Consider the following 14215-nt stretch of genomic DNA (forward strand, 5'->3'; position numbering starts at 1 on the left):
CCAAACCTTCAGCCATGCATCCGCACAGCCATGTCAACCTGTTTTTATCAATCCGAGAATCCTAGCCAAGTATCTGCCTACTAATCCTTAATCCTAGGCCCCCTAGTCCTACTAGATTAGGTCCTTGATCTGTAGATTGGTGTCCAGGTACATAACATGCTTCCACCTTCTCAAGCATTTACTCTTAAATGAAATTAGGGAAACACTTACTCAAACTAGCTGCCAACTCCCAAGTTGAGTCATACTTTGCCCTATCTTTCCATTTAATCTTATATTTACGGATCAACTTGTTCGTAAGTTGTCTTTCCCTGAAATCTATCACCCTCTTGGGTTCATGGAAACATAGGAAAAATCACCTTGACAAAAACCTAAGGGGTAACAAGGTATCCTCAATTCCGAGCATCTCTTTCAATCAACCGCCATGAAAGATTGGATGAACTTTCACATTTGGAGGCAACTCTAGTCTATAAGCAACCTCACTAATATTTTTCAAGATCCTGTAAGGTCCGCAATACCTAGGAGATAGCTTCCCAACCTTCCTTGTACACAAAGTCTCATACTCTTGGGTACTCTCAAATAAACTAGCATTCCCTTGGTAAACTCCCTTGATGAACATTGTCTATTAGCATAAAACCATGCGCATGATCTTGTGCACTTTTGATAGCCTCTCATGCACTGACTAGCATTTCCTAAAATCGACCATCGGAATGTACTTCTCCCAATATGATGGTCTCATGGAGACGTATGCATGAAGCATATCCTCCAAAACCTGATTCACCCTCTCTGTTTGCTCATCAGACTGAGGATGATTAGAGGAACTCATACTCAACGTAAACTACCTTGCCAGAATGTCTAGAAAACTCAGAGTCCCTATCATTGACTATATCAAAAGGCAGGCCATACAAACTGAAAAGCTGTTCAACAAACTGTTGTGTCAATTCAGTAGCCTTCACTGTCACTTTTGTAAGTAAAAATTGTGTCATCTTTGTCAATCTGTCTACTACCACCACCCAAATAGCATCATGCCCTCTATTGGTCCGTGGCAAACCTACAATGAAGTCCATAGAAATACTCTCCCATTTACCTCCTAGGATCTCTAGAGTATGTAACATACCTCTTGGCCTAAGGTGTTTAACCTTATTCACTTGACATTGACGACACTTTACCACATAGTCTAAACATATTCCTTCATCTTAGGCCATTAAAATGTCTGTTTCACCAAATCATAGGCCATTAAAATGTCTGTTTCATCAAATCATAGTTTCACTTTACCCTTGGATGACCCGCCGTATAGGAGTGTCATGACATTCATACAGGATCCTTTTCCTAATCTCAGCGTTATGGTACACAAACCTTCTGATTCCGGAACAACAATCCATTCCGCATAAGGAACTGACCACCTGCCACACTCATAGATGGCATGACTCTTGAACCTCGAACTAAATCTATGGGGCTCCATGCCTAGACCTACTGCCGATACCGACCAGAATGACTGTTGGTCTCAAATAGCCCTCTCAGAGAGTCATAAAGGTAAGCCCTAATCTCGGTGCCAATTCTACTCAAGACATCCACCACTCAATTCAAGCTACCCTTCTAATACTTTATTTTCATATCAAAGTCTTGCATCAACTCAGCCCATCGTGCCTTCCTCCCGCTCAACTCATGTGTATCACATATATGCTTTATTGACTGATGGTCGTTCAACACAACAAACTTGGTTTCATAAACATAATGTTGCGAAGTTCTCAGAGTGTGTAAGACTGCATACAACCCTTTCTCCTCACTGTGCCATCTCACCTGTGTATCATCAAGCTTCTTGCTTACAAATGCCATAGGTCACCCAACCTAGAACAATGTTGCACCTATCGCCAAATCACTAGCATCTGTCTCAACCACAAATGGTCTGCTAGGATGCAAAAAGGCCAATATAGGTGCTTCTTTTAGCTTAAGCTTGAGAGGTCGAAAAGCCTCATCAAATATTTCGTTCCAAGCAATTGGGGTGTTGGGGCTTACATTCTCTTCCACGAAGGAGGTCCATGAAAGTAATGGTTAATTGTGAATAATCCCTCACCGACTTCTTGAGAAAGACGGTAAATCCCAAAAATGCTCGATGTTGCCTTATAGTTTGAGGAATAGGCCAATCTAAAACCTTCTATATCCGCTCAAAATCTATGCTCATCCCATCTCGAGAAATCCGATGTGCTAGATACATGAGTTCCCTTTTGAATAACTCACACTTCGTATGCTTGTGGCATACAACTTCTCTCACGTCAAAATCCTCAACGCGCTCTAGAGATGTTCGACATGCTCCTCTAGAGTATGACTTTATATCAAGATATTATCTAGAAACAGGACCATGAATTTCCCTAAATTATCTCTAAAGATATCATTCATTATTTGCTAGAAAGTTGTAGGAACATTTGTAAGCTCAAAAGGTAACATAAGAAACTTGTAATGGCCAAGCCGTGTCAAGATCCCATCTTAAAGACGTCTCTCAGCTATCCGTATCTGGTCATAACCAATACGAAGGTCAATTTTTGAAAAAAAAAGGCTCCTTGCAACCTATTAATCAAATCATTCGTGCTAGAAAGGGAATATCTATTCTTAATTGTAAATGTATTCAATTTTTATAGTTGACACACATTCTCCAACTCCCATCCTTCTTGTGCTTCAAACGTACTGGCGCCTCCCAAGGTGATTTATTGTTACGAATTTGTCCCATCTTGATATATTTTGACAACTATCCGACAATCTCATCTTCTTCCAGCGAGCTCATTCTCTAGGCCGCAATGCTCACAGGCTGAGATTCTAGAACTAAATCAATCTTATGAGCAACTGATTGACTAGGCGAAAGACGATGAGGTAACTCATATGCGAAGACATTGGCAAATTTTGCCGTGATGTTCTCTAAAGCCTGTGTCTCTCATACATCAAGACTAACTAAATTAAACTTAGAATTAGCATTATGACATGGCATCTAGGATACATTGAAGCACTTCGTAATTATAATCCTTTATATTACGAAGTTCAACTGAGTTTACAAGAGTAGTGGATGGGATGTAAACAGTAGTGGATGGGACATCAAAATCATCCTTTAGTCAAATTTGGACACCGTCCATGATGAAAGATAGCTTAACACTCTTATAGTCTATCTGTACATCGTGGTTATGGAACCACTCTTTTCCTATAACAACATCTACTCTATCTAGATTCATAATCATGAAATCTAGTGGCTCCGAGTAGCTTGTATAGTTATACCGTTAATACAGCTTTCTTTCTTTCTCTTTCAGGCAGCCAAACACAGCATCTCAGCCTCGGTCATTAGCCCTCAAGTCCATACCTATCCCCAAGTAGTAAGTTGTACTTTCATTCATCTTATTGCAATTTTAGAAGTAAATACACTCGGCCAGCAGGTGGGGACCCAAGAAGATTGTTGGGGCCACTACCATGCCTTGTGCTCCCTCTCTCTCTCTCTCTCTCTCTCTCTCTCTCTCTCTCTCTCTCGTACATGTGTTTGATCGTGCCATTACCCGCTCAGAGCAAAACCGCGTGATCAGGATGGATATCATCAGAGTGGACACAGAGAGGACATGGACAATCTCCCTCATTGATACCTGATGTGCGGGGTTTCACGATTTCCAGTAGGCCCATTGGCATAGCAACCGATCATGCATACCTGAGTTTCACACTAGTAGGTAGATCCCTGAGAGATGGGCCGGCCACTCATCTACCTAGGTACCCGAGATATCAGTTTACACGTGAGACAGTTGGGGTTTATCGAGATGCAGTATTTGATGGCTTGTTCGCTTTAGACCCGCATAGCCCTCTAGACGAGATCACGAGAGGACTGGCAGGTGTACTACATGCATCCGCCTCATATGTGTTTCCCTGCACTATTATCCCTTCCACCCACCCCCGCAGCACTGCCCGAACAGTTGGTTTGACGATGAGTGTCGTGAGACACGAGCACAGCTCCAGCGTGAGATTGCCATTGGGTCTCACACGGATAGACAGGCTAGGATGATCTTTCGGCGCCTTGTGCTGCGGAGGAAGAAACAAGCCTATCTGGCTAACCTAGAGGAGGAGATCTACCAACTCTTCCTGGGGAAGGACAGCAAGAGGGCATGGAAGATGTTTACGGAGAGACAGCCTAGTACTCCGATTACTGCACCGGAGGCATGGCATACTTATGCTAGAGAGCTATATGATGCACCAGGACAGCCCCCCGCCCCCCCTCCACTGGGAGCTAGACCGGCTAGCAGCACCTTTTTTATTATGCGGATGGTGCTAGATGCGATAGACAGGTTGCAGAATGGAAAGGCACAGGATCATGATGGGCTCGTTGGAGAGCACTTCTCATATGCACGAGACACTCTGGCTCCGCTCATCTTACATGTGTTTAATCGTGCCATTTGTGAGGGTTTCCCGACAAGCTGGACAGAGCATATCATTGTACCACTATTTAAGAGTGGGGACCCCATGGTACCAGGCAACTACAGGACGATCATGATTGGTCATTACTGGCCAAATTATATGGCTCTATATTGGAGTCGGAGTTGAGCCGATGGGCAGAGAGGCATGGTCATCGAGCACATGGACAGGCTGGCTTCAGGAGAGGATTTACTACCTTGGATCACATAATGACACTTCGGGCACTTATTGAAGAGGTCAGGGCACAGAAGAGAAGGATATACTGCTGCTTTGTGGACTTCCGCAAAGCCTTCGATACCGTACCACGTGCCAGGCTTATGCACAGATTGCATGACATTGAGGTACCCGAGGATATGCAGTGGGGGATATATGCTTTGTATGAGTCTGTGACAGGCAGAGTCCGAGCTCCAGACGGACTATCTGATAGGGTGACTAGCACGAGAGGGGTGAAGCAAGGATGCCCGCTATCGCCCACCCTCTTTGGACTGTACATTGATGTGGTCTCTGATTATGTAAACAGATTGGGAGGCCCAAGGGCATGCCTGGCAGGGGCGTTGATACCCATCTTGTTATATGTTGATGATATTGTTCTAATCTGAGACTCTCTGGAGAGATTACAGAGACACCTGGATGCATTACAGGCTTTTTGTGCGGATAGAGATCTGACAGTGAACCTTGGGAAACCAAGGTTATGGTGTTTAACACCACATAGGCATGGGTGACGAGATCGGACCCTCAATTCGCTTTCCGAGGGGAGCCGGTAGAGTACGTCAGGTCATATGTCTACTTGGGAGTTGCTTTCACAGGACCGCGTTTCTCCCTGAAGGAGGCAGCAGCAGCTAGATTAGCTCGAGGGCATGCAGCCTTGGGGGTACTTGAGAGGCAGTGTGCGCACACACAGTTTTAGGAGCCATGCACCAAATTGTGGCTATTTGATACGCTTGTCACACTGACCCTCCTGTACGGAGCTCCAATTTGGGGACCCAGTATACATCACAGATCTCAAAGAGGGACAGATGAGGGATGGAAGCAAATGGAGAGACCACTGATTATGATGATTGCCCGCATGATTGGGAGCAAATCATCAGTACCACATGAGATTGTTCGGGTTGAGTTGGGTGCCCCACCAGTAGTAATCGAGGCCCTATTCTAGGCAATTACCTTTTTATAGCGGCTATGGGAGCTCCCTCAGCAAAGATACTCCCGATTGGCATTGACCTCGTCCATACAGTTGGCAGAGGATGGAGATACTCATTGTTGGTACGCTCAGATGAGATCATGGTTTGACCTACATGGTTTGCGGATAGAGGCACTACCACCCTTTCAGTACAGTCTAGATTGTCCATTTTTGGATCTCACCCGCTCAGAGCAAAACCGCGTGACCAGGATGGATATCATCAAAGTGGACACAGAGAGGACATGGACTAGCCCCCTTGAGCCCTTGGGCACGAAATGGCTCATTACAAGAGCCATTTTCTACACCTCACCGGATGATTTTATCACCCGCCCGGCGTACATGGATGTACACCTATCACATGGGATACGTTGTGCCATTGGACAGATCCATACCTCATCACACCAGCTGCGGATTGAGACAGGGTGATATGTGCATCAGATCTTGGATGACCGCATTTGTTAGCTATGCTACCAGGAGGTAGAGACAGAGGAACACTACATTTGCCGATGTACAGTCTATTATGAGATCCGAGGGAGATATCATTACCTCTTCCGAGAGGGTTTTGGGCCGTTACGCAGGGTCATGGAGTTTGAGGATCAGAGATGCCTGGGATTGTTTCTACTTGAGCTCAGGAGACACAGAGAGACTCTCTTGGCAAACAGGAGGCCGAGCCATGATGTACCGAGACAGAGGACCCTAACAGATTTCTTCGGCACCAGCACCAGCAGCCCAGTCCACACACCTCTTGATACCTCCTTCATTGGGCCATTAGGGCACCGACCACGCTCCCAGGGAGTCACCACTGATAGAGCACTTATCTTATGTTGTGCTCGTCGGCCACGCCCACCAAGATCCCGACCACGGCATCCTCACTATCGCTAGATCAGAGCCATTATTGCTCAGCATCGGAGGCGCCTACCTCGCTTCTACGACGTCTCCATTCTAGACAGCCCCATGGCGGAGATACTTGATCTAAGGAGAGGGCAACACTTCAACTGATCAGCATACATGGATCTACCTGATATACATTTTTCAGTATTTTCCAGTATTTTCTACTCAATATCATCTCGGAGTCTTACAATTCTGTTCTTATAACTGTAGGACAATTAGTTTATTGTACTTTTTAGTCTCATTTAGTTGTTCTCTTTGATGAGACACCAACTTCAGATGTACTCTCAGTTTTGGTCTCATAGGCCACTATGGCCTCTTAGAGACGTTAATATATCATTTCATTTCATTTGTCTCTCTCTCTCTCTCTCTCTCTCTCTCTCTGTGCGTGCAGGTGGTTGGGAGCGGGAGCCTTACGCCACGTTTTGTTGCGCTGCGCGTAGGCGGTTGTGTGAGTAGGATCGTGCTGCGTGTAGGTGGTGGTGAGTGGGAGCCTTACGCTGTGCTTTTCCAGTCCTACCCCTGGTCGGACATTGCCCATCGTCGACCCAGGGTGTGGCAGCACACGAGAGAGGTGGTTCCCCCCTCTCTTTGGACCTTCTTATTGATTCCCTTCACGGTAGAGGAGCTAGCGGAGGCCTTGACAGCTCTTCCTAGGGGAAAATGCCCAAGGGTGGACGCGCTTCCAGTTTCCTTATTTCTTCACCACTGGGATCTCATGGAAGCGGCATTCGAGTAGCCTTCAATGAGATTATGACCACAAGCACCATGTGAGAGAGGCTCTCAGAGGGTCTAATTCACTTGATTCCTAAGGAGGGTGGTGACAAATCAGAGATTCGGCAGTGGAGACCCATCAACCTCTAAAAGATTTTGGCCAAGGCCATCAGCCGGAGACTTTAGCCTTTCCTCCCTTATTGGATCCATGACACTCAGACAAGTTTTGTTCAGGATTGGAGCATTCTCGACAACATCCTCACTTTCTGGGAGGTGGCAGCTCCGGCACAGCTTCGGCCAAGATGTGGCAACAAGACCTCATTGTGTTCCTCCTGGATTTTGAGAAAGCTTATGATAGAGTTGACTAGGGTTCTCTAGAGGGCATGATGTGGATCTACATGTTTCAGTCCTCTACTCAGCCTCTCACAATCAGGTTGTCAAGGTGAGAGATTCCCCCTTTCTCGCTCGGTCCGAAAGGTCTATCCACTAGCACCATACCTCTTCCTATTCATCGAGGCCATGAGAAGTTTTTTCTCTCAGTTCAAGAGATGGGGCTCCAGGGATTGCGTCTCTCCATCCGTACTAAGGAGGAGCTGCTGGACTCAGAGTTTGCAAACGACACAGCAACATACTTATCTGGAGATCTGGGGAATCTCTAGAGATTCGCACAGGTGATAGAGATCCTTTGTCGTGCATCAGAAGCGCAGATCAATTGGCACAAGTTGTGTTGTTTTTGGGTAGGCTCTACACCCGCCCCAACTTCGCGTCCAGTTGTGGCTTTCCAGTGGATCTCAAGGGGCACTCCACTCTGCTATCTTGGATGTCAGGTGGGCATCGATATCTCTCCAGAGGAGCAACTTGCCCCTCTTTTTCTAAGCATTCGGAACAAGCTTTTGTACTAGAGTTCAGCGAGGTTTTCCATAGCCGGCTGAGTGGTGGTGGCGAACCAGGTCCTTCTTGCCACCATGTGGTATATTACCTCTTCCTGGGCCTTCTCTCGAGCCTGCATTGGTCAGGTATAGTGGTTGATCTGCAATGTTTTGTGGGCCGGCAGTGATGGGAGGCTTGCCCGGGCCAAGGTGGCTTGGAGAGTGATCGTTCAACCGCGACACAGAGGGGGCCTAGGCTTCATCGACCCTGCCGTTCAGAGCCATGCCTTGCTGGGAAAATTGATTCTTAGAGGACTTCTTCCAAGTGGTGAGCCTTGGAAGGATTTCCTCTTGGCCAAAATTTCAGCCCGTACTCCGAGCCTAGGGCCCTTGGTTGCAAAGCACCAGATGGATCTTCACAGAGATGCGGATCCACGGTTTTAGCCCAGCTTTTGAGGATATATTTTTTGCCACCCTATTCTTCGTATACACCGCATGGCTAGGTTGGAGGACCCAAATGCCCGAGGTTGAGGGTACCCCGGCAACAGCAGTACACTGGTAGTCACAGGGCCTCTCACAACAGTTTCTCTCAAATTTTTGAAAGAGGCTCTAGGACAATTTTCGTCCTCAAAAGATCATCCTCTTTCTTTGGCTGTTGGCACGCAGGAGTTTCGCGATTGGCACATGGTTGGCCATTGGCGGTCGACCAGCAACTTGTGCGAGGTGCGGCCACCCTCAGGAGTCTCAGCGACATTGTCTTTGGGATTGCCCGAAGGCCTAGCAGGTTTGGCAGTGGATTCTCCGCATTTTCATGACGGACAAGACCTCGACCCATATCATTTCATGGGACACTAATGCTTGGGCCGCAGAGGTTAAGCTTGTCATGGCTTATGAGGAGGAAGGTGGGGGGCTAGCCCTTTACTGACCTTTGCATTTCAGCAATACTAGTCCCAGCCCCTTCTATTGATCATTGAACTCCGGGTTTGTACTAGAGATGGGAGATTTGTAGTAGCATTGCTGCCTGGCACATATGGAGAGCTCAATGCGGTGAAGCCATCGAAGGCACCCGGGTACACTCCGCTTGCGGAGTCCATCAGTAGTATTTGGCTCGACATCGTTCATACTCTCCACCGTTAGTGGGGGAAGCTGCAAGGTGGCTCTGACCACATGCGGAAGCAACGGGAAGCCTTCTTGAGGCTCTAGTGGCATGACCCTCTTCTCACAAATAGAGGTGGTGATCCACTTAGCATTACATACCACCTATGTGGTTATTCCCTCCCCCTCCCCCTATATGAGATAGCCTTCTCCTCACAGAGCGGCCAGCCAGAGGAGAAGTGCATCTTTCTCCACCTTTTGATTCTTTGATCCCCGCCCCGTACATGGAGGCGAGAGTATATCTAGCCCTTCGTGGTTGTATTTAGCCCTTCGAGACTGTTTTTTTAAAAAAAACTAATAGAAGGATCTTTTTCTCGGAAAAAAGGAAAAGAAGGGCAAGCTGCTACTCTAAGGCGATGTCGATCCCAACCTGGCAGCCAAGATAACACAATGTCGTACCCCTCCAAATCCACTAGAAGGACACAACTTGATCTGTGCTCCTGAGGCTCAGCAAAAGATCTCAACTGCATCCGAGACCTCTCTGAAGAGGTGGGCCATTGTGTCATGTGAAAACTCTAAACGAACAATTGCCTTGTTGAGTATATAGGCTGAGTATAAGGGTGTTGCTATGGCAGCATGTGAGGTAGCTTGGTTGTAGAAGCTACTTGTACAACAGTAGTAAGTGCTTTGCAAGTATAAGTTGATTAAGTGACTACATATACTCAGCCAAAAAATCGATTATATAAGCATTGCACTACATACATGTATAAGAAAGTTTGTTCCTCCATTTTGTTCCAAAGGTTGAAAAACAAGGAACAAATTTCAATGTTGGACATGATTACAGTCAATTTAGCTTCTACAAAGCTTTTGTAAAATTCAAGCTAACTCTGAATAACTTTTGTCCTCATTGGACTAATAACTTTCATCAAGTAGGAAAAGAGTATGACAGAGGTGTGTGATGCATGAGATAACCAGAGATGTTGATGACACAATTAAAATAATGATAATCTCCATGCAATAAAAAAATCCAGTAATGGAACTTCTAAGAGAACTCAAATGGAAATCACTGGTTTGGGTCAACATACTTGAAATCAGTTTCTCTTTCTTTCATCTCCACCAATCAAGAGCTCAATTTCAATTCAACATAATGATCCATGTAGCCATCCATGCACACGTAATGAAGTATATACTATTTGAAGGATCTTAAAACAAAATATGAATGATGTAGTTATGTCCAACTACAACACAACATTTGGGCCCAGCTTATCATTTAGTAAGATACACCAACACTAAGGTTTTTCTTCGCTGCACAATCTACCTCTAGTCACTATAAACAAATAACACAAGGCATGGGCCACGGCTATTTTTTTTTTCCTAAACAGATCTCGCTGTGATGATTGGATTTTATGCATAGCTTCAACTATATGAAATCCTAAGCTGATGTGAATATAATATTGTATGTCCTCTCCAGGTCTCTGACAAAATTTATTGTCTTTTCCTTTCTGTACGTTCTCATAAACTTCTGACCGAATAAACCAAGACCAATGGCAAACTTTATCTTCAGCTAGTATGCCTTAAGACGTTCCTGCAGTGCAAGTTTTCAGACAAACATGAAAAAACTGAGGAGATTTCTCTGCAACCTCATCAATTAGACCATGATGAGAGACTGCCCAAGCCCTAATACCCCCGGATATGGTAGTCTCATGTGAAGAAGGAAAAAAAGCTGGAATCTTCAATGCAATAAAATGTATTGCTTAATACTTTTCTGCAATAAAATGTATTGCTTAATACCTTTCTGGTTACAAGAGTGGAAAATAATGGACTCACCCATCAATCCATATAGTTCTGTTGTTGGTTGCGCCTTAGGGTTTATAATGGAAAGTTTTGTAGGATACCCCATTTTAGTTTGTGCACGGGAAAGAGTTTGAATAATTACACTCTTTCCTCCACCACTTGGTCCAACAACCATAGTTGTATGACGAGTCAGCATTGTTTCATATAATTGAATCACTTTGTCTACTTGTTCGCTGGGTCCAGTCATGACAAGGTATCCATTTTCCTGCCCCAACACACATATGAGTGCTTTTAAGATTTTTGATAGAAATGAAAATTAGGTAAACCATTAGCACTTAGGTTAAATAGTTCACGTGCTTATGCATTGGATCTCAACAATGAATGAAAGGCTAAAGCACATGATTTTCTGGAAACATGGATGAATACATAGGCTCTTTGTGGAGGTCTTTCCCTTTCCTCGACCAGCCATACCATAGTCCCTATCCATAATGGAGAAGACCCCTTGGATGACTACATGAGCTCTTTGTGAAAGTCTTCCCCCTTCCTAGAGCAGCCATACCGTAGTCCCTATCCATATTGTAGGAGACCCCTTGGACCCGAATATGACTACCAGACTAGTCACACATTGGCAAAACCATATGGTACAGTTTTGGAGGTTCATGTTAGCTCATGGGCGAAGGCACACTGATTGAGAGCCATAGGACAGGCGGGCTTTAGGAGGAACTACTCCACATCAGATCACATTTACACCCTCCAGGCGATCATTGAGGACGTGAGAGCATGGAGGCTGTGAATCTATTGTCATTTGGTGGATTTCAGGAAATCCTTTGACTCAATTCCATGGTCACCGCTATTTGCTCACCTACAGGTGTTGCGGTTTCCTTTAAAGATGATATGGGGAGTGATTACACCATATGAGTCGGTGATAAGCTGGATAGGGGCATGTCTGGTGATATATTCAGCAGTATTGGGGTCAAAGAGGGATGCTCACTCTCCCACTCTCTTTGGGTTGTATATTGATGAGATGTCAGATTTTGTGAACTGGTCAGGAGGCACAAGATCACGGCTTGCCCAGGCAGTGATACCTATCCTCTTGTATATGCAGATGATATTGTGCTCATATCAGATTCAGCGGAGGGGTTGCAGGGGCAGTTGGGTGCAGTTCAGATATTCTGTGAGGAGAGGGAACTTACAACGAATCTTGGCAAGACCAAGATCATGCTCTTTAACACCTTGCATCAGGTAGCCACTAGATATACATTTTCATTCAGAGGCAAGGCAGCTGACATCGTCACTTCTTATGTATACTTGGGAGTCGCCTTCACTGGGCCTATTTTCACCCTATGCCCTGTGGATGGCTAAATGTGATGCAGCCATTTCCAGCAGGAGAGGCAGTATCATGGCCCACTTCTAGGAACTGAGCAAGAAGAGCTGGCCCTTAGTGGGAGGATGACTGGAGGATAGAGAGTGCAAGTTATGATGTTATCATGCATGTTCAAGAGTAAGCCCTTAGTGCCCCATCAAATTATCATTGCAGAGACCCACTTAGTCCCTGGCGAGCCACACTGAGCACAGAAGACACACACAACAGTCTGGTCTCTGTGAATGATCTGGGAAGGTTCTGCTACTTGCACCTAATGAATTACCAGAGATTAAGCTGCCTCCCTCCAGAGCACCAGAAGAGACGTGCTCGCCCTTAGAGATTCAACCCTCCGCCCGCAGCTCCATATTCGAGAGATTATTCTTCAATGCCACATGCAGGCGCTGCCATAGCATGCAGATATCATGGCCGCCGTTTTGACATCTAATTTACGCATGGATTACATGTAACATCTTTTTGATCTCATAGACCCTTGTGGCTTCTTGTTAGCACTGTTCTTTGCTTTTGGGGTTGCTTTAGGTCGCCATTCTCCACTGGTAATCTTATCTCCATCAGGGGGGGTGAGCTGGTTTTGAAGTTGTCCCCAAGCTTTAAAAACTTCCAATTTTCCTTTGATTGTTTCAAACTGCTTGTGACGTGTGGTACAGTATGTACCGTGGACTTTGTTTGCTTCTATTCTTTTAAGAGGCAATCAGAAAACATATGGAACTTGTTGCCACACTTAAAACACCTTTCCTTTTCTTTTGTAAGTCTTTATTTTTTCAGTTGTGAGGTGAAAAGATGCACTCCCTAACTTTACTTATATACGGTCCTTGATGTCATCAGATAATTTGTTCCTTCCCGAAGAGTTTCGAAAACTTTGCTTTCTTGTCCATCTAGAAATCTTTGCAACACCGTCTCATCAGGTTTTCCGTCGAGCCACAATGTTCTTGGGTAGGTTCCAGTTATCAAGTTTTCTAAACTTGGGTGGCAGATCCACACTCTTCATTGGGGTAAGCTTTGAAGAAGGTGGTGCTGGAAGGTGTCCTTAAACTTTTAAATAAAACTGGGCCAAACCACAGCACATATTCCCACTGACTTTGGTAAGATTTAAGAGCTTCTGCTCACACTTGAGTGTGCAAGTTCCTTCGTCAAATTGTTTCTTAGCTTCAGGTTGTCCGGTATTCAGCGTTTTTCAAAGAATATGATTCTCTTGACCAAGATAGGTGGAAGACATGAAAATCTCCCTCTCTACAATATTACTGCAATCATAAGTCCTCAAGTTATGGGACCTTTTCCACTCAATGAAGACGGGGCTCTGATAGCACTGTAAAGGCTATGCCCATAAGATCTTAATAACTCACTTAATTAACAACATAACGATTTAAGTAATGATATCCATGGATGCTTCTTCTGTGCTTGCATTGTGCTTCGTGCATAGACACTGCCTTGAGGACCAGAATATGGCCTCACTAACAATAGTACCAGTCCAAATGCTTTGGAGTCTTCTTGGATTCAGTACTGATACTATGCTCATGCCTCTTTCTTTATCCACAGGGGAGATCAATTCACCATACATACATTCACAACCTTTTTTTTTTTCAAATATAAGTATGGAAAAATATACAAAAGGGAGATTTCAAACCAAACTAGGTGGAGATCTCAACCAATCGGGTGTCTCGTGTTGCCAACAAGGTCCCATATGAGTGGAAATGAAGAATAGACCATAATCCCACTCTCATAAACTGGCCGCGCTTTCTCTCTACGGCCCTCAAAGATCCCTACCTTCACAACTTTGAGATCTCATGCTGACCAATACCTCAATGGGTTTGAGAGATGGCCTCTAGGGCTTTGCTTACAGTCGATTCAAACTCTGTGACCACACAC

At 45.1% G+C, this 14215-nt stretch overlaps 1 protein-coding gene across 1 annotated transcript in view; it reads right to left on the reverse strand.

The window, feature by feature from the left end:
• LOC147611509 (dynein-1-alpha heavy chain, flagellar inner arm I1 complex-like) overlaps positions 1-14215 on the reverse strand; it is a 247334-nt gene that overhangs the window by 108401 nt on the left and 124718 nt on the right. Inside the window, exon 25 of the mRNA XM_086784911.1 lies at positions 11002-11233. Within this exon, the coding sequence (XP_086641037.1) occupies positions 11002-11233 (232 nt within the window). The remainder of the gene's footprint in view (positions 1-11001; positions 11234-14215) is intronic.

The sequence above is a fragment of the Cibotium barometz genome, chromosome 47 (genome assembly GCF_041138505.1).
Source record: "Cibotium barometz isolate CiBa-2024 chromosome 47, ASM4113850v1, whole genome shotgun sequence".
NCBI classification, from domain to species: Eukaryota; Viridiplantae; Streptophyta; class Polypodiopsida; order Cyatheales; family Cibotiaceae; genus Cibotium; species Cibotium barometz.